The sequence below is a fragment of the Pristis pectinata genome, chromosome 41 (genome assembly GCF_009764475.1).
Source record: "Pristis pectinata isolate sPriPec2 chromosome 41, sPriPec2.1.pri, whole genome shotgun sequence".
NCBI classification, from domain to species: domain Eukaryota; kingdom Metazoa; phylum Chordata; class Chondrichthyes; order Rhinopristiformes; family Pristidae; genus Pristis; species Pristis pectinata.
This window is the reverse complement of record NC_067444.1, coordinates 5,188,186-5,209,865: the sequence shown is the minus strand read 5'-3', so window position 1 is coordinate 5,209,865 and position 21,680 is coordinate 5,188,186. Positions and strand designations below refer to the sequence as shown.

Sequence of the window (21,680 nt, the reverse complement as noted above, 5' to 3'; positions counted from 1 at the left end):
TGGATTAGTCCCATTGCCACGTGTTACTGAGGGAAGAAGTAGAAACACAAGAGACCAAAGTGTGGCCAAGGGGCGGGTGCAGCGAGCAGGGATTCGGGTATTTGGATAATTGGGACCTATTCTGGGGCAGAGGTGACCTGCACAAGAGGGTCGATATGCACCCGAACTGGACTGGAGACCAATATCTTTGTTCTCAGCTCTTGAGCTCTATATTCTATGGTCTATGGTATAAATTGCACGAGAACTGAAGGGTTTACAGATCAGTTTTCAAACGACCAGCATCAGATCGGACTTCCGTCTTTCAAACATCAACGTTATTTAATTTTATATTTTTATTAATATCAATGAAACGTTTCGTCCATGCAAAAATATCTGCGACGTCTGGATGTCCTCAGCTCTGTTGCCAGAATCTCTCTGTGAGGGATGGCTCTTTGATAGTTCAAAACATTACACACATGAAGTGAAGTGATTAATTTATTTTCGAGGCAGATAAATTACTAATAAAGCACTGAGGCGTTTCCTGAGGATTGCATAGCACACCGTCGCTAAAATGTCTTCTAGTGCAGACCATTAGTCTTGAAAGTTTTCTTGTAAAACTCAGTGCCTACAATGTAGAAACAGGAGTACTTCCCAGCTCTGCAGTTCCTCAACATGGCATGAATCTCAGAGACAATGGATCTGTTATGAACCAGCAACAAGAGAAACACACCGAGTCACGTATAAGTGTTAAATCTACTTTCTTAATAACTACTTACGATAATAAGAAAAATAAAAGTAAAAATGTTAGAATGTTAGGTCAAAATGTTAAATCTTAAACATTAACCCCCAAAACTAAACTCGTAGTGTGTGTGGCAATCTCCCAAACTCCAAGTCCAGGAATAGTTTTCAAAGTTCATTTCAGAAAGCCGTGAGGTGAAACGTGAGCAAAGGCTTCTCCTTCAACAACCACCGTTGACTGAAGATAAGGCGTAAATATCGAGAGAGAATAGAGAGTAATTACGAAATCCAAATCCAACATAGGCGAGCAGGCTGCTCTCTCTCTCTCTCTCTCTCTCTCCCTCTCTCCTTCTCCCTCTCCCTCTCTCTGTCTCTCTGTCTCTCTCTCTGTCTCGCTGTCTGTCTGTTTGTCTGTCTCTCTCTCTCCCTCTCTTCCATGACTGACTCGGACTGACTGCTTCAAAAATGTTATAACGCCCTTTATATTCTGTTGTCGTAACCACACCGGCACACACACCCACACACACCCACACACACACACCCACCCACCCACCCACCCACCCACCCACCCACACACACACACACACACACACACACACACACACACACACACACACACACACACACACACACACTCACACACTTTATCTTAAAGAGACATTCATCAATAGTAACCTAGTCCGTAACAGATCTGCAACTATTAACAGCGTTGTGAAGTGTTTCCAGACCTTTTTCAATCTCCTTCTTTTCTAATCCGTTTCAGTGCTCAAAGATTCACCTGCTGAAGCGCACAACGGCTGAACATATTGCATTTCATCTTATAATACCCTCAGTCGTGTAGCCTGCGTGGCAGAGTCACGTGACATCTCACGCTCCCCTTTCGCAATCGTTCTCTTAAAACTTCCTGGGAAGAACAGCAGTCTCAGTTGCTGTTCGCCACAGACCAATGATGTGTCCAAGCAGCAAGCAGTAGACCATGAATACCGCCGCTTTGTTTCTGCTATTTGGTGAGTGGTGAAACAATTTTATATTGAACTTGATTTGTTCAGGTCATGCAACTGACCGCAGTCGTCAGCGTGAGTGAGGCTAAATGCTCCGTGTGATCGATAATAATTCAGCGCAAAGAGGCAAACAATAGATTGATCAGTGATCGAAATATGCCAATTTATGAAACTGTCATCTGCTGCTTTGTTGAGGGGTATTGTGAAGCTGTCTGCAGATATTCTGCAATATAGGAAGATTTAGTTACTCTCGTGATAGCTGCCGCTGGTCATGCATGTGCTGATTTTTGCACTTTCTTTAAGTTGCTGATCTGAATGGAAATTACTGCTTTTCACAACAACGTAAATTACTGAGGAATCTTATATGGCGAAATCAAAATCAATAGACATTTTCTTGGTTCACAAATACACTGTTAAAATTCTCCACACTATGTATTGTCCGGTGAATTTTGATGCAGCAAATATGCACGTATAGAGCTCACACAGCACACAATACCAAAGAGAGAAAATGTTACCCACAGTTAGTGGAGAGCCTACCTCTATTTTTAGCTGTTTTGTTCAGTTTGAATTCGTGCCTTGTGGGGAGAACTTCCCCTTCCTTTGAATTAACGTTTCTCTCTGTTAAAACCGCACCATTCCGTTGTGACACCCAGCTGCTTTAACGTTCTTTGAGAAGTAGTCAATCGCCACTTTTATTTTCTTTACTTTCTTATTTACTGACCGCTTTTCCATTTAAACCGAATATCATGATACACGCGAACGGGCATATATAAAGCCTGGAGAACGGAAATCTCCTGCTAAAAAATTTCAGGCAATACTGAGAGATGGGGATGTCTTTTGAGAGCACTTCCTCATTTTCTCTGCTGCCGTTGAGCACATCACTGAGATAAATGTGAAGGGTGGGCGGAGACTGGAGTTCTTTGGAAAAGGCAGTGAAACATTTGCCATTTGTGTTCGTTATTTTCACGTTTCACCCAAAAGGTTTACAGACACAACTCCTGCCATTGATGTCACATTCGCAACAACAATTTTGCTGCCTGTTTAAGAAGCAGAGGCATTCCTGTAACGGAGCTCCATGTCAGAAAAAAAAGATGCAGCGAGCAAGCAGCAGATGTCCCTTCCATGACGGTTTTGCACATTGCAAAATAGTCCTTTGCTGCTTTTCAGCACATCTCAGGACTTGAGAAACAACGGTGCCTTGCTTCATGCTCCATATCTGCCCGCTCCTCTCTCTCGCTCTCTCTCTCTTCTCTATCTCACTGTTCCGTCCCTTCTTCGCTCAAGCTCTCTCTCAATCTCTCCCTCTCTTTGTCCCCGTCCCTCCTTCCCTCACGCTCTCTCTCTCTCTCCTTCTCTCTCTCCTTCTATCTCTCTCTCTCACTCTTACTCTCCGTCTCTGTCAATTTCTCTGTCTCTCCCTCTCTCTCCCCCCTCTCTCTCCCCCTCCTCCCTCTCGCTCACCCCCAATCTCCCAGTGAAAAGTCATGGAACATGCTCCTTGCTGTCACACAGCACACACAGCAGTTAATTGCTTTGAGGAAGTAAATATCCGAACACAGACATGGTCATCAACTGCAGTTGGACGTTGGATAGGAGCGCGGGACAAGGGTACTCCCTGTTTTGGCAGTTCTTTATATTTAAGAGCTGGAGAAATACTGGGTGTGACAGGCAATGATTAAGACGGACGGTGAATATAATACTTCTGCGTATTTCATCTCAGATAGTTCTTTGTATTGAGATCAAATTACTGCTTTCTTTAAATTAACTCCTCCCACTCAAAAGACTGGCTTTTCCTGTTGACAGATCTGTTTGAACTTTGGAGTCAGATATAATCAGTTTTCTTTTATATTTTCTTCATGCTTGTTCTTTGTTCCACTTCAAGTTAAGCTGCTTCCTTGTCGCCGTGACCGGGCGCTTGCAGTATTCCCAGACCTAAACTATTCTACCGAAAATATTCAGGCAGAATTGCGCCCTGAGAAACTAAGTCCACTTGTTCTGCTTTCTGCTGTTGAACATGACACTGAGATCGAGGTAGGTGGAGAAAACTGTCCTTCATGAAACACTGTGCGGCAGCTGACAATTCCCCTCTTCATTCAGCTCTTTAACACAAGTTTTCCAGTCACATTACCCTCCGTATGCCCCCATTCATTCCATGAACTCACACTGACACAGCAAATCAGATTCTGAGGATAGGAGCAGGCCGATTTGTGTCAACGGGCACAAATCGAATGGGAACTGCAACAGGACACCTCCTTTTTCCTGTCCTGAGCATATTTCCAATGGCATAAAATGGACCCTTAATGTGCCTTAAGGTTTGGGCAGAGTGATCAGGGATCTGTGCAAGAACAATCGTACTTTTCGAGTTCTCTAATGAGACGAGATGAGTATATAGCTGAGAAATGAGAGAAAAAAACAGAAGAGTTGCAACAAACAGGCCCATGCCCGATTGCCACACTGCGACAAGTGCTTGTTTATCGGTTATTCAAAGTCCTTATCAAATGCATAGCTGATGGAACCAAACATAACATGTTCAAGATTGTCGAGTTGATGGAGTGAGCAGTCAGAATCTTATAAAATGACCGACTAGTCTCAAATTGTTGAGTGACCTGTCTCTTCGAACTCAAATGTCTTCATTTCCACACGTTTCATCAGTTTTCCTGCCCGCACATGCATATTATACATGTAACATGCACCTGTTTTTAAAAAAAATTTATTTATACTCTGACATACCAAGCTGCCTGCGTTAGAGTTCTTGGACATTTAATTAGTGAATATCCAACGTTGACTTCCAGCTTTGTTTCTCTCCCTCCTGATTCCCCTCTCTGCGCCTCATCCTGTTCCCATGTCAATTTATGCAATCTACGGCATCCTATCAGCCTTCGTTCTAATTTCAGTCCCTGGGTTTACATGTAACTGAATAACTCACGGTATTAACACAAACCTGCTTTACATTGTGATCGCTTTGGACATTTGATCGAGCAGCACATCAATCAGGACTTTTGTCATTGGACCAATGTGTGTCGAAAGCAAGCCCTTCATTGCTCACTTGGACAGTATTCTGAGCAAGTAATCCACGTCCTTCATGATCAATGAATTCCTTAGCTGTGGGATTCTGCAACTTTGGGTTCCCTGCCGACACGTAGGTTAGAATAGCCATCCGATCGCAGCTTGCATGCAGCTCTGTTCAACATATTTCTGTTACTGCTACTGTACCGAGGTTAAAAGAATCTTCTGCCAATATTTTCCGCCTTTATCTTTGCACCCAACCTGATTAAACTTTGCGATACCCGTGGCCCTGCCTTTATCCCATTCACCATCAGCGGGGCAATTCATCATCTGTTGCTACCTTCGAATCTCTTCTTCAGATTATGTCCAGGGAGACATTGAGTAGGCCGCGTAAGTTTTCACCAAGTATTGTTTATGTTATCGAATATAAATCATGCAGAATAATTATAGGGCCCGGGAGGGCAATAACGGGGAGGTTGCTCCTTCTGTGACCGGAATTTAAAACAATAGGTTGCTATAAAATAGGTGGGTAATTTGGGAAATGTCATTACTCGGCCATAGTGAATCTTTGGAGTGAATGAGAATTCGCCAAAGAAAGACAACGGCCATTGCGGGCCAACATCTCTCCCGTAACTACCTCTGTGTATGAGAATTGTCAGCAGATTTGAAGGAATAGTGGAAATAGCCGGTGACTTTTTTCTTGGTGAACATATTTTATGTTTGCTTGGTTCTGTCAGTCCTTTGTGTCCGGGCCAAACGCCTCTGCACTGATATGGCGTTTGTGCGAGCAGAAACCGCTGCCTTCCGTTGCCACACCTCTCTGCATGCACCCTGCAGCAGAATTCAGTAGTTATTTTTACTTCTTTGTTTCCTCAATACTCTGCTGTCTTTCTATTTTACTCAAAGGAAATTTGTGATAAATTCAAAGTGTTTGAGGAGACTTTGCAAAGGTTTCCCTTTAAATGTACACGTAATGTTGAGTTCCTGAACAAATTCCTCTCTGTCGATAGATGGGCAAAAGATCAAAGGAGTCAAATTTGAGAGGAAGATGACAGCAAATTTGCATAGAATATCCACTAATATACTGCTGAATAACACAACATGCCCGAGAGACAGAAGAATGTATTCACGTTCCCATTTCTTATTCTGTTAATTTCTGAATAATTATTGAAACTTAATGGAAAACATTCATTCTACCGGCTAAACTATTGTCCATGAACCATTATCCATGGTGCAAAGTCGTGGTTAAAATCAGTTTGTGTTATGGCTCTGAAATGTAAAATCTTGCTCCCTTCACACGCTGTAGGGACATCCTCAGATTAATTAATGCTGTATTATCCTTGAGTGAATTGTCGATTGTGCTACAAAGTTGGGGGAAAATATTATTTTATCCTTCCTCATATAGGTTAAATTGTAAACCATGAGCATTGGCAGCAGGAAGACAGTGACCATGCGCGCAACCATCTCCCCCATGAGAAACACATGTCCAAAAAATTTATGCAGGAACGAAGAGAGACTGGAGGCCCTGAGTGGGTATTCTCTAAAAATGTTTTTGGTCGTTTTTTTTGTGTGAAGTCTTTGTGCTGGGGCACAGTCTTCTTCTCTGTGTCAACAGTTGTCTTTGTTGAAACCGCTGCCTTCCGTTAGCACACTTCTCTGCATGAACCTTGTCGCAGAATTAATCAGCTTTTGTTTTATTTGTGTGACTGTTTCCTCTTAATTCTCTGCTGGCTTTCCGCTTTACTCAAATGGAAATTGTAATAATCTCAGAGTATTTGTGTAGACATTGCAAAAGGTGATGTTCTCTTGAAAATATACATGCAATTTTGAGTTAGTATGTCAACTTTCGTCTCTTTCGATAGAGGATCAAATCGTTAAAGGAATCAAGGGAAAGGCGAAGATGGTAGCAAAGTTGAGTCGAATTTACTGCTGAATTACACAGCATGTCGTAGAGACAGAATAATCTTTTCACACGCCTGTTACTTCTTGTATTATGTTCTGAATAATTATGAAAATTTCATGGAAACCATTCGTTTTCCGGGCAAACCAATATCCAATGGTGCAATGTTTATTTCTGAACATGGAACTGGATTGTAAAAAATTACCTCATTACATTGCTTCACTTGGCAAGTAACTGCTACTTTTCCAGGTACTGAGTTCACTGAAATGAGAAAAAGAACTGTTGACTCATCTGCAGACAACAGGGAAGAGAAGACACATATTGATACCGAAGAATGTGAGAATCACAAAGTATATATAAACCATGAGAAAATGTTGTAATAGAGGAAGTTTGTTGCCTCAGCTCAGAACTGCTTCAGCGCGGATAAGTAGAAACTTAACCCTTGAGGGTAGTTCAAACAACCAAGCACAGAAACGGACATGTAGGTATTAGTTAAGTCACTAAATTTGAGGCAGAGGGCTATGCCAGCAAGTTTTACACATTCTCAATTTTAAGACACTTAAGATACATATTTCAACAATTTTACCCAAATAGGTACTGATAGAATATTCCCTATTGCCCCACATTATTTCGCCGTTGATCGCCACCCACGAGGTTGACCACGTCTCATTAATGGAGTCAACTCGACAAACTGCACAAAAATTGTGGAACCTAAATGAATAGAAAGAAACGTTGTATCATTTGACAGATTGCAGATATATTTCCGGGTGCTCAATTCACTCCACAGCCACAGGAATCCCTGTTTCATCGACAGAGAAAAACGACACGAATACCAGAACGAATAAGTACAAACATCAAAAATGCAAATTTATTAATGGACATGAGAGTAAGTAGTTCAAAGCGAAGGCTGCTTTCACAGTTCAGAACTACTGCAGTTCTCAGAACAATAATGATTTCAATGGACATAATCATATCTATCTATCTATCTATCTATCTATCTATCTATCTATCTATCTATCTATCTATCTATCTATCTATCTATCTATCTATCTATCTATCTATCTATCTATCTATCTATCTATCTATCTATCTATCTATCTATCTATCTATCTATCTATCTATCTATCTGTCTATCTGTCTATCTGTCTGTCTGTCTGTCTGTCTGTCTGTCTGTCTGTCTGTCTGTCTGTCTGTCTGTCTGTCTGTCTGTCTATCTGTCTATCTGTCTATCTGTCTGTGTGTCTATCTGTCTTTGTGTCTATCTGGCTGTCTGTCTTTCTGTCTGTCTGTCGATCTACCTATCGACCTGTCAGTCTATCCAGCTAGCTACCTACCTATCTATCTGTCTGTCTCTCTGTGTATCTATAACAATTTATCTGTCTATCTATCTGCCTGTCTATGTATCTTTTTGTCTGTTTCAGTTGCTGCAGACTCCATGAATGAGAAAGCATCAACACAGTGGTGGAGAGTAATGGGGCACCATGCAGAGAAGAGGAAAAGATTCTGTAGCTCTTCGTTTTGGAGAAATTGGTGAAATGTTTCGAACGTGGCTTAAAATGAACCAATGAGAAGTTGATGCCAATTCGTCCCTGTCATTTAAATAGTGAATTATCTGACAAGTACATTTGAACAAATTTAATGAGTTGCACATTTCTGTTTTGTGCTTAGCTTCAGGTTCTTACTCTTCAGGGTTAAGTCCCTGTTTGTCAGAGCTGAAGCTGGTCTGAACTGAGACAAAAGACTTCCGCTCTAAGAGCATGTTCTCATGGTTAAAAATAGGCTGCGCTTTTTTATGTACTTCAGCATTAGTATGTGTGTTTTCTTCCCTGTTGCCGGCAAAATAACGCAGTTGTTCTTTTACTTCTGTCAGTGAGCTCAGTTCCTTGGAAAGAACTGGTTATCAGTTAAGTGAAGCAATATGTTGTTCGAATGTTTTGCATTCAAATAATCTGATCCATCTGTTCTAGTTGATCTCATCAATGGGATAGCAGGAACCCTGAGCGTGGAGCTAACGTGATCAGTGACATCAAACTGAAACTTCCTAGAAATTGAAGTTTCATTTGCAACGTTTCTCATTTGTAAGACCAACTGCCCGGAGTTCCTAAATACACACAATTTCCTCAAACCTAATCTTCTACTCGGCCGTTGGCAGAAACCTTTCACAAAACTCTCATCTTGTATTCCGTCAGTTTACCATCGCACTGTCAATCTGTTCAAACGTTTAACTTTTCTCTCAGCTGCTCCGGCGCTCACATGGTCCATGCAGATCTGAGCATGTCTTGTGACAAGCAAGTTGAACCTACCTGTTTGGATGTTTGGTACGTTGTAAAGTGGATGTGTTGCTAGGCAGGAAGGTGTGCAGCATGTCTGGAGAAGCAAAATTCCAACATTATCTATGTTAGCTTGAAAGAATGTAGAAATATATTTCTGGTATTGGGGAAGTGTGTATCTGAAGTGTATTAACAGTAATAATACGTTTCTGATAGTCAGTACACATTTATCGCCTCAGGTTTCTTCGAATTCACTGAAAGGACGTCTCTGATAGAAGTAAACTAAATGATCCTACTAAAAATCTTGACATGGCATTTTGTTCAGGAACTGTATCTTACTCCCTCTTCTGCTCTGTCTGCGGAAGATCACATAGAACTGCAGACTGGGCGAAGACTCATGTTCATTAGGGAAGGGAGTACAGCAGCAGAGAACTGAGCGGCTCATTTGTCTCTGAATCTGAAGAGTGAAACTGTTGGAGTCACTGCCGCAACTGATTACTCCCTGGCCAATCCCATGTCAGACCGCCAATGAGAGAATTGAGATGGATATGTACTAGTTCGATAGGTAGACAGATATGAGAGAGTGAGAGAACGAGAGAGAGGTGGGGAGGTGAGAGAGAGAGAGGGGAGAGAGAGAGAGGGGGAGAGAGAGGGAGGTGGGGAGGGGAGAGCGGGGGAGAGAGAGAGAGACTGAGACAGAGAAGGAGAGATCTCTGCCCTTTTTGGGGAATTGGGGAAATTGTCGCATGTGTCTTAAAATTAGTAATTAATCTTCGATATTGAGAATGCCGCTCATCCCTAAATGAGGAGACATTCAATATGTTGCATTCTTCTGTTTTGTGTACTTCCTTTCAGAGATCATGCTCTCAAGTGTTTAATTCCTATTGGTCAGGGCTGAAGCAACTCTGAGCTGAGACAACGGACTTCTGCCTTGAGCTGAAATTCTTATAGTTAAAAATAGCTGGTATGTTTTCATCCACTTTCTTCTCAATGTACCTTTTCACTTCCCTCTTCTCTCTAGATGACGCCAAAATGTTTGTACTTCCGACAGGGATCTCAATCCCTGAAGTGACCAGTTACCAGTGAAGTGAAGCAATGTGCTGTTCTAAAAAATTTTGCTCGTCTTCTTTGTTCTGGTTGCAGTCGATACTATTAATGCGACAGCAGCAACACTGTGCGTGGAGCCAAAGCTGCTCCATGAGTATCAAAATGTAACTCCATATCACAGGCATTTTGATCTACGGCGTTGATGGTCTGAAGAACTCATAATGCCCTAATTCTTCAAATTAACTGAAAATGTCACTCATCCATTGGAATATATAGTTCTGCGTCTTCGAATTACCAATTGGTATTCCATCAATTTACGACTTGACTGTCAATCTCTTTGAACACTTAGGTGTTCTCTCCAAGCCCTACCCCCTCACCTGCTATACCTTTCACATCTGACACCAAGACCCGAACATGCTTTGTACCTGGCAAGTTGAACTGCCTGCTGAGAAAGTTGTTGGGTCGGAAGTTGGCGGGTAGTTAAGTATGTAGATCGGCAGATCGGTACAAAATTCCGACACCATCAAGGTGGCTCTTTGTAGAACAGGCTGAGCCATTTTGGAGAAAATGGGGAAATATCCAGGTCAAGTTATGACATTAACAATGAGATTCTGATGGTCAGAACACCACTTTGCATGAAAGTGACGTGGCTTGTCTAAATTTATATTTGAATTAATAAAAAAAGGTTGCATCATTTTGTCCTGGTGCTTAATTGCATGGACCTTACTCTCAAGGTTAAATTCTTCTTTTTGATAACTGCAGCAGGTCTGAACGGAGACATCTGACTTCCGCTATAACCACGCACCCTTGTGATCTATTAAAGAACTTTAGGATGTGTAACATATTTTACTGCAAGTATGTGTGTCTCTTCCTTGCCTCCTGCGGGTAATGCGTAGTTCTTTTCTACTTGCAATAATGAACTCACTAAGTCGAAAACACTGGTTACGAGCCATGTGAAGCAACTTTCTGTTCCCCTTTTAATACAATGCAATTCCTTCATCCTTGAGTTCGAGTTGACCTATCAGCCAGAATGTCCAATGCCCTCCAAATTTACTCAAGATCCCACTCACCGATTTCAAATAAAGGTGCCAACGATTGCAGTCTTCAATCCCCATAAACGTCAGCCTGCAAATTCATTAACAGTTTGTTGAAACGCTGTCTCCAAGCCCCACCTTTCAGCTGGTAGTGCAATGAAAACTGACACATGGACTCGAGGATATTTTGTCCCCTGCAGTCTAGCCAGGTCCTGTTGTTATTTATCTGAGAGAAAGAAAAGATCATGAAGATCGCAGTAAAATCAGTTCAACCCTTTAACATCGCTGGAAATCAACAATCATCTCCCAGCATCATTTCTGCATTACAAACAAATACCAATTTACCAATTGATCGGATTTTCCATCAGGAAGTGAAGACATTCTCTGCATTATTTATTGTAAGACAACGCAGATAACAGGACAAAACATTTCAGATAACAATTTTTATCCTCCTCTGCACACCCTTCCGTTTCTGGCTTTGCAAAGTTTACTTTTCAGTTGCTTAATTAGTTTCCTTCTCGTCTAATTGCCATTCAGGTTCTACACTTGCGTTCGGCTGTGCATCCCGGATTGGCACATTGTAATTGTACCCGCCGCTGCGGCATCCGCTGGAAGTTAATTCCACCTCCCCACCACACTCTGTGTGAAACATTGCCCCTCAGGTTATTTTTTAATCTTTGCCCTCTCTCACACAATCTATGTCGTCAAGTTTTAGACTCCATAGCAATAGGAAAAACTGCTCCGTCTAAGAAATTATTCAATTTTCATTGACACCTTCAGTGAAGGCCGCAATTGACAGGAATGTTTGTTTTCTTAATGCTTTCTCGTCTTGTTAAATAACCTGTACCCAGGCGAGCGGTGCATCTGGTCGTGACCAAACTGGTCTTTTTCTGTTTTCAGCCCTGTCTGTCACTTTCGGTTATTGTGTTTGCAGATTACTAGAACCAGGGAACACTGGAATTATGGGGAGCTGGCACAAGGTGTAATCAAGATACAGGTCGAGTCCTTTTATTATAGAGTGTCAGAGAAAGGTTATGCTCCCATTTGACCAACTGCTGCTCCTGTTTCTGACATGATCCTGTTCGATATAAATGTGCAATGTCCACTATAATATGTTTAGATGCACGGCCGTCACAGATTTAAAGGCGATACGTGAAGAGCTGGCTGGGGCTGAAAATGTCGTTTGGGGGACTCAGTAATTCACGGGAGAGAGCTGCCAAATAGAGATCCGAGGCACAGTGGGCCGAGGGTCCTCCCGCGAATTGACATTGAATGATTGTCTGAAACATGTTGCTGTTGAAGTTCATATTATTAATTCTTACTTTCTCTTTTCAGTGACCGTGACGGTTCAGAGGAGCGATACTCAAGGTGAGTGACAAAGTTTGCTTCTTGTTGTCCCGAAGATAATAGTTTGAACACAGTTGTCCTGTACATTCCGTTGCTTCGTTATTTGATGAAATTAAAATATATTGTTAGAATTTGTTCTGTTAAACTGATACCACTGCCGAAACAGCAGACAGTAAGCAAAATACGGATTAATCCTTCCTTCCTTTCAACTCATGATTATTCTTCTATTCTTGAGGTGAAGATGAAGGACGATAAATCTGCAAATATGCATGGAATCTGCAAATATTAAGCATCTTTTGTTGGCAAAGTTCAATAAGACAATTTGGTCAATCAGTTTGATGCATGGAAAGTTAGTGGCAAATCGAATATAACATCGGCTCATGGCCGAATCACGGGAGAATGGTTGGTGGGTATCCTGTTGGTACAATTAAAAGCAAGGACAAAAGCAAAGATGAGGAGAGTCAGCCTTAGATAACGAAGGAAAAAAGGGAAGGCATCAAACTTAAAAGCTTATTCTTACAAAGCCGCCTCGAGTAGTGGGGTCTGGAGGATTAGGAAAACTTTAAAAAGAAACAAAGAAAAGCTGAGCCACTAAGGCACGAAGAGAAGATATATTATGAAAGTAAACTAACACAAAATATACTGCAGGTTGGAAAGGTTTTCAGAATTATGTAAGGCGGAAAAAGGTGGCCGAAGTGAATATAGGTCCCTTGGAAGATGAGAATGGGCAAGTAATATTAGGAAATGCGGAAAACGCCGGCGCGTTGACCGGCTATTTTTTGTCGTTCTTCTCGATGGACGGAACGTCTGACGTTACAAAGTGAGATGTTATGGATGCGATGGGAAGTGAGGACCGTGATACCTTCGCTATCACTGGAGAGGTAGTGCTGAGTAAACGAATGGCCTGAGGGTAGATTAGGCCCATGGTCCCGAAGGAATGCATTCCAGGGGCCTGACAGAAATGGCGGCAGTTATCATAGAGGAGTTTCTTATACTTAACCACAATTCAGTGGACTCTGGACAGGTCCCGGTGGTTTGGATGATGGAGAATGTCACGCTGCCGTTGCAAAGGGAAGCAGGTAAAAGGCAGATTCCTGTAGAGCAGTAGTCGGGAGATTGGCTGAAGGCATCATGAAGGAAGAAATAGAGAGACATTTGGATAGAAGTGGTTCCATCAGGCAGACACAGCAGGGATAAAGAAAGAGCAGGTCCTGTTTGACAAAGTTACTGGAGTTCTTTGAGGATATCACGGGTGTAATGGACTGAGAGAAACAGGTGGACGTTGTATTCTTGGAATTCCAGAGGAGCTCGATAAGGTGCCGCACAAAAGACATCCATGAGATCAGAATGCACGAATGTATTGGCATGGATTGAGGATTAATTAATCAATAGAAGGCAGAAAGTTGGGATAAATGGGTGTTTCTCTGGTTGACGATCACTGGTGACCGTAGTTCCGAAGGAGTCGGTGCTGGGCCTGCAACTGTTCACGATATACATAAAGGATTTGGAAAAGGAGACCAAGTGTAGTGTTTCAGAGTTTGCTGATGACACTAAATTGTGCAGAGTATGCAGAGTGTCCTTAGGGAGATATAGATCGGCGAACTGAGTGGGTCAGGGTCCGGCAGATGGAACACAATGTTGGTAACGGCGAGGTTATCCACTTTGGAAGGCAAAATAGTAAATCGTATTGTCATTTAAATATTGCATGATTGCAGCATGCTGTTGTGTAGAGGGACTTGGGAGTACTTTCACATGAATCGCAAAAGGTGCAACGCGTTATCAAGAAGCCAAATGGAATGTTGCGGTGCATTACCAGAGGGATTAAATTTAAAACCAGGGAGGTTATGCTTTAACTGTGCAGGGTACTAATGAGGCCGCAGCTGGTCTTCTTAATTGAGAAAATATAGACTTGGATTTGCAGGCAATGTGAAGGATTTTCAGCAGGTTGATTCTGTGAGCTGAGAGGTTGAGCCTCTAAGGAGAGTTTGAGTCGCCTCAGGCTATATTCACTGGGATTCAGAAGAATGAAAGGGAATCTTATGGAAACATGTAAAATTATGAAAGGATAGAGAGGCAGGGAGGCTGTTTCCACTGATCGGTGCGACGAGATCCAGGGGACATAGCCTCAAGTTTTGGCGGAGTAGATTTCGGACGGAGATGCGGAGGAAAAGTTTTTCCCAGAGAATAGTGAATCTGTGGAATTCTCTGCTTAAGGAAGGAGGAAAGGCGACATCACTAAATATGGTTAAAATCAAGTTAGAAAGATTTTTTCATTGCAAAAGAATTAATGATAATGGGGAAATGCAGATAGTTGGAGCTGGCGGAGCAGCCTCGACGGGTCAGATGTCCTATTCATTCTCCGATTTCCAATGTCATTATGTTCTTACGGACACTCAGTTGGATTGTACAAGGCACACAATTGGGTCTCTTCTTCTTGTTACTTTTGAGACTTTAACGTAAGAGCATGATAAAAGCAGCTTACAGACACTACAAAAATGGCAGCGTTGATTATGCAGCTTAAACGTGAAGGAAGGCATTGCTGTTCTGGTCAATTTTGCAATAAAGTGGGGAATGACATTGAATTCAAAGAACGGTGATGTACCACATTTGCGTTGTGTTAAAAAACATAAATTCACCATTGTTCTCGCTAATTAGTTTGAGTGTTTTGAAGGAGTGGCCAAGAGGATTGACGAAGGAAGGGCAGTAGACTTTGCAACATGGACTTAGCAAAGCTTTTAGCAAGGTGCTACATGGGTCGGCCGGTCGGGAGGGTGAGAACACATGTTATCCAGGGTGAGTTAGCCAACTAGTTACCAAAGTAGTTTGATAATGGAATGTTGGCCGGAGGACGAGCGAGCAGCTGATGTTCTTCCATTGTTTAAAAAATGAAAAACGGGATAATCCTGGAAACTAGAGACCAGTGAGTCTCAAGTCAGAGGAAGGGAAGTTCCTGGAGAGGATGCTTAGGGATAGGATTCATGAGAATTTGGAAAACCGTTGCCGAATTAGGGACAGTCAGCACGTCTTTGTGTGGGCACATTGTGTCTCACGAACTTGTCTGAGTTTTTTAAGGAGGTGACGAGAGTGATTGATGAAGGTAGAGCCGTGGATGTGGTCCACATGGACTTCAGTAAGGCGTTTGATAATGTCTTTCATGGTAGGCTCATCCAGAAGATGTAGATGCATGGGATCCATTGTAAATTGGCCATTTAGATTCAGAATTGGCTTGTCCATGGAAGACAGAATGTAGTGGTCGATGGAAAATTTCTGGCTGGAGGTGCGTGATGAGTGATGTTCTGCAGGGATCCAAACTGGGATTTCTGCAGTTTGTGATGTACCTATACATACATACATACACAACACACAAATATGTGTGTGTGTGTGTGTGTGTGTTTGTGTGTGTGTGTGTGTGTTTGTGTGTCTGCGCGCGCGCGCGCGTGTGTGTGAGTGTGTGTATGATAGAGAAATGGAGTGCTATGTGGGAGGGAACGGTTAGAGAGATCTTAGAGCAGGAAAAATGTCGGCACAACATCGCGGGCCGAAGTGCCTGTACTGTGCTGTAGTGTTCGATATTCTAAATGAACTGGATAAAGACATAAAAGGGTAGTTTAGTAACTTTAGAGATGATACGAAGATCGGCGGTGTTGTGGATAGCGTAGAAGGCTGGCATAGGATATAGCGGGATACAGACCAGTTGTAAGGATTGGAGGATAAATGACGGATGGAGTTTAACACGATGAAATGTGGTGTTGTACCTTGGGAGATCAAATCTACATAGAGTGTACATTGTTAATGGTAAGAAACTGAAAAGTGTTGATGAGCAGAGCGATCTTGGGGTCCAAGTTCATAGCTCCTTGAAAGTAGCCACACAGGTTGAATGGGTGGTAAAGAAGGCATTTTCCATGCTTGCCTTTATTAGTCGAGGCATTGTGTTCAATGGTAGGAAGTTATGGTGCAGATTTATAAAACTCTAGTTTGGCCTCATCTAGAGTATTGCATTCAGTTCTGTTCACCCTATTCTGGAAGGATGTCGACACTTTGAAGAGGGTGCAAAAGAAGTTTGCCAGGGTGCTGCCTGGATTACAGGGCGTGTGCTAGAAGGAAAGGGAGGAGAAACTTGAGTTGGTTTCTCCGGAGCGGAGGAAACTGAGGAGAGATTTGACAAAGGTTTATAAGATTACGAGAAGCATGCGTAAATAGAGTACACAGTCAGTATCTTTTTTCCCATGCTTGAAAAGGCTAATACCAGTGGGCATTCATTTAAGATGAGATGGGGTAAGTTCAAAGGAGATGTACGGGGCACTTTTCTCACACAGATAGAGGTGGGTGCCTGAAATGTGCTCCCTGGAATGATGGTGAGAGGCAAATACGATCGGGGCGTTGAGGAGGCTCTCAGATAATCGCATGAATGTGCGGGGCAAGGAAGGATATGGACTGCGTGAGCAGAAGGGATTAGTTTTGTTGGGTATTTCATTACTTATTTAAACAGTTAGGCAGAACATTCGGCACAAAGGTCCTGTTTCTGTGCTGCACTGTTCTCTGTTCTGTGATAGAAGTCAGCGTGTGGTAGTGGAGAGCTGCTTATTTAGTTTGTGACCAGCGTTGTGCCGCTGCGGTCCGTCCTGAGGCTTTTGATACTTTTTTTAATGCGACCCTCTCCTTACTCGGGTTTATCTCCTCACTAAACATTTGGCTCCTCAACACACACGATCCCTTTCCGTACACAACTACGTATTGCACATTCTCACTGCTCGTGTGTCCGTTAACCCATTGCATTGTGTTATGGACTCAGTGAAAGTCCCTTTAAGATAGAGAGTGTGTGTGTATGTGTGTGTGGGGCGTGCTTACGTCAATAGAAGATAAAGGACGTAATGACGTTGTTGAAGAAGTAAGAAGAAGAAGAAGGAGAGAGAGAGAAGGGAGAGAGACACCAGCCTGCTTGTTTTCTCTATCGATGGATGAGAAACAATAACTGTGTTTGCTACTGAAATCCATGTATGGAAGTTGGAAGTAATCCGGTGGAGTTCACTTTGTTGCTGACCTGTAGAAGGAAACAGGTATTTGTGTGTGGACGACCACGGTTCGGATGCTTTTCGGGGTGAGGAAGTCACTACCGAGTAAACACTGAAGTGTCGTTTGGGTTCCATCGTGGAACATTTGGATTTCGTATGTACTCTCTCTATGTTTTTCTACATCTACATCTTATCTTCAGACAACGGTGGTTATTGAAGAAGCCCTTGCTCATGTTTCACCTTATGGCTTGCGGAACTGAACTTTAAGAACCATTCCGGAACTGGGAGTTTTGGACTTTGTCACACACACACACGAAGAGTTTAGTTTTGGGGTTAACGTTCGAGGTTTAACATTCTTGAATTCTAACAAACTAACATTTTTTTTAACTTTTATTTTACGTATTATCATAAGTAGTGATTAATAAAATAGTTTTTAACACTGAATCATGCTCAGTGTGTTTCTTTTGTTGCTGGTTTGTGACAAAATTGGGGGGTCGTCCGGGATAGTTCCCAAGGTTAACGAGTGTCATCTGGGATCGTTCCCCAGATTGACGAGATTTGTTCGAGATTCAATCCAAAGATTTTTGAGGGAGCTCTGATAAATTCTTTTTTAATTGGCTTGTGTGTGTGGAAACCAGCAGCAATGGATATTAAGGCATTTTTGGAGTCACCAACCCAAAAGGGATTGGAGGTGGCGAAAAAGGATGATTTGATAAAGATTGCTACAAGGCTAAACCTTACAGAAGTAAAGCAGTCTATGAGAAAGGCAGATATTCAGAGACTGATAGCTGGCCATTATGTGGAAAAGAAGGTGTTTGAGAAGGAAGTGTTAAAACAGTTTCCTGGCAGTGAAATAGCAATTTCTGAGGCACAGGTGCAGCTGGCAAAGATAGAGGCTGAACGAGAGCAAAAGAGATTAGAGGCCGAACGAGAACAAAAGAAATTAGAGACTGAACAAAAGCTAACTCAGATGAAGATAGAGGCTGATCTAGCAATGAAGCAGATGGAATTGAAGAGGATGGAGCTGGATAACGAGGAGAAAAAGAGGCAGCATGAGTTACAAATGAAACGTAGGAGTTCGGAATCTGATTCTGATGATGGTTTTTCAGCCAGCAGGGAGGTTCGATTAGTCCCTCCGTTTGAAGAAGATCAGGTTGATCAGTATTTCCAACATTTTGAAAAGGTTGCTGTGAGTTCAAACTGGCCAAGGAAAGGATGGGCTCTTATGGTACAGAGTGTGATTAAAGGGAAAGCTCAAAAAGCTTATTCTGCTTTGTCTGTTGAGGATGCAGCTGATTATACCAAGGTAAAACAAGCTATATTGAAGGCCTATGAATTGGTCCCTGAGGCTTATAGACAAAAATTCAGAGACTTGAGGAAATCTGCAGATCAGCCTTATATGGAATTTGCCAATGGAAAGAGAATATGTTTTGAACGATGGTGCCTGGCTAAAAATGTAGATGGGGATTATGATAAATTGACAGAATTGATACTAGTGGAAGACTTCAAAAGATGTGTTCCAGCTGAATTAACAACATATTTAAATGAAAAGGCAGTGGAAACTTTACAAGAAACTGCTAGGTTGGCAGATGATTATGCTTTAACCCATAAATCCAAATGGGGACACCCTAAAACCTTTCAAAAGAGTTACAAAGAAAATCCAGGTAAACCGGAGATTAAATTGGGAGGTAATCAAAAAGGAAAAGATGAAAAGAAGCCAGGGCTGGAGAAACCTGTTGAGCGTACTTGTTATTACTGTAGGAAACCTGGCCACGTGATATCTAATTGTGCCCTTTTGAAGAAAAAGAAGGAAGCTGGGCCCAATGCTTGCTTTCAGGCAATTAAAAATCAAAAAGATTTAGGAGATGCTGTTAAAGATCAGTCCTTGCAAGAGGGAAAAGTGGAAAAGTTGGAGGAGGTGAGAAAAGAATTCCGTTCGTATGTATCAGAGGGTTTTGTTTCACTGAATGATGAGTCACCCCAGGTGCCAGTGAAAATTCTTAGAGATACTGGGGCTAGTCAATCTCTCTTGCTGGACAGTGTTTTAAATTTTGGTGAAGAAAGTGACACTGGTGAAGTAAATCTAGTACGAGGCGTTACAGGTGAGACCATGTCTGTCCCTTTTCACAGGGTGATTTTAAAGTCAAAGTTCGTAGAAGGACCAGTCGAGATAGGGATAAGACCTAGTTTTCCAGTGGAAGGAGTTTCTTTGTTATTGGGAAATGACCTTGCAAGTGGAGAAAGTGATCCTGTGGTACGGTTAACAACCAAACCAAGGATTGATGAGTCTGAGGATGATCCAGATGTTTACCCATCATGTGCGGTGACTCGAGCTAGAGCTAGAGAATTAGACAAGACAGACAGTCCGGTGCAGTCTGATGTGGTTCCTTGTGACAGTCCTAAACAGGAAGAAAATTATGATGCCTTATCAGAGACTTTTCTGTCTTCACTGGAGGATCAACATCCTTATAGTGAGCCTGAATTTAAAGATTTGTCTTTGTCAAGGAAGGATTTTATGGTGGAACAGACAAAGGACCCTGAGTTGACAGAATTGAAAGAAAAAGCTCTCTCATGTGAGGAGATTGAAAAAGTGCCAACTGGATACTATGTCAAAAATGGAGTGTTAATGAGGAAATGGAGACCTCCTCATGTTCCTGTTACTGAGGAATGGGAAGTTATTCATCAGGTTGTTGTTCCAAAAGTTTATAGGGATGAGATTTTAAACCTGGCCCATAGTATGCCTTTGGGTGGTCATTTTGGTGTGAATAAAACTGTAGGGAAGATCTTGAAACAATTCTATTGGCCTGGTTTGAGAAAAGGTGTGGTGATGTTTTGTCGAACCTGCCACACATGTCAGATGGTAGGTAAACCAAATCAAAAACCCCCTGTGGCTCCTTTGAAACCAATTCCTGCTTTTGGTGAACCCTTTTCGAAGGTGATTGTGGACTGTGTTGGCCCCTTACCAAAGTCTAAGACTGGAAATCAGTATTTGTTAACCATCATGTGTGCCACTTCTAGATTTCCAGAGGCAATACCCCTTAGAAATATTAAGGCCAAGACGGTGTCAAAGGCTCTTGTAAAATTTTTTACCTTGTTTGGTTTGCCAAAAGAAATCCAATCTGATCAAGGTAGTAATTTTATGTCAAAAAGTTTTCAACAAATAGTCTATGAGCTGGGAGCAAAGCAGATTGTATCATCTGCATATCACCCAGAATCTCAAGGAGCTCTGGAGAGATTTCATTCTACTCTCAAAAATATGCTGAAGACTTATTGCTTTGAAAACACCAAGGATTGGGACGAAGGTATCCATTTACTTTTGTTTGCCGTTAGAGAATCGATCCAGGAGTCAATCGGATTTAGTCCGTTTGAGCTTGTGTTTGGACATAGGGTGAGAGGACCTTTGGAGTTATTAAGAGAGCAATGGGTTAATGAGGAAGTTCACTTGAGTCTGTTGGACTATGTCCAAAAATTTAAAACTCGGTTGGAGAGAGTCTGCCAGCTAGCGAGAGAGAATCTGAAAACAAGCCAGATAAGAATGAAGACATATTTTGATAGACGTGCTCGGCCTAGGACATTCGCAGTGGGGCAAAAGGTGTTGGTATTTTTCCCTAGCCAAAATAATCCCTTGCAAGCTCGTTTTTCTGGACCCTATGTTATTGAATCTCGAGTGACTGATCTAACATATATAATCAAAACACCAGATAGACGCAAGAAAACACAACTCTGTCATGTAAACATGCTAAAACCTTATTATGAGAGGGATTCAGTTGTGGCCTTGGTGGATGGTGAAAAGGTTGTTTCTAGAATGCCTGATGTTGATGTTGAGGAAGGCCAATTTAGACCAAATATTGTTCCATCGAAACTGAAAAACCAAAATATCCTGGAGAACCTTGAAACGAAGTTGGACCATTTACAAGTTTCACAAAAACAACAGATGAGAGAATTAATTTTAAAATTTAAAATTTGTTCCCAGATGTTCCAAACAGAACATCGATAATTACCCATGATGTTGATGTTGGGGATGCAAAACCAATCAAACAACACCCATATCGAATGAATGTGGAAAAAAGTAAACTTGTTGATCAGGAAATAAAATACATGTTGGAAAATGATATTATTAGACATTCTACTTCAAATTGGAGTTCGCCCTGAGTTATTGTACCTAAACCTGATGGAACTGTTAGATTTTGCACAGATTACAGGAAAGTGAATGCTGTAACAAAGTCAGATGCTTACCCTATTCCTAGAGTGGATGATTGCATAGACAGAGTGGGAAAGGCAAAATTTCTTACAAAGATTGACCTATTAAAAGGGTACTGGTGTGTTCCATTAACAGATAGAGGACG

General features: G+C 42.0%; 1 protein-coding gene across 8 annotated transcripts in view; it reads left to right on the top strand.

Moving 5' to 3' along the window:
• LOC127566438 (uncharacterized) overlaps window positions 1-21,680 on the top strand; it is an 85,349-nt gene that overhangs the window by 31,264 nt on the left and 32,405 nt on the right. For 6 of the 8 annotated variants that reach the window (XR_007955717.1, XR_007955716.1, XR_007955714.1 and 3 more), the window contains exon 2: window positions 12,311-12,343. Coding sequence is in view for 2 of the 8 variants with exons in the window: in XM_052008850.1 (XP_051864810.1) it covers window positions 12,311-12,343 (33 nt within the window). In the remaining 6 variants the exon portion in view is untranslated. Of the gene's footprint in view, window positions 1-1,638; window positions 1,725-12,310; window positions 12,344-21,680 lie in introns of those variants that run through there. The other 2 variants (XR_007955718.1, XR_007955715.1) reach the window with 1 other exon arrangement.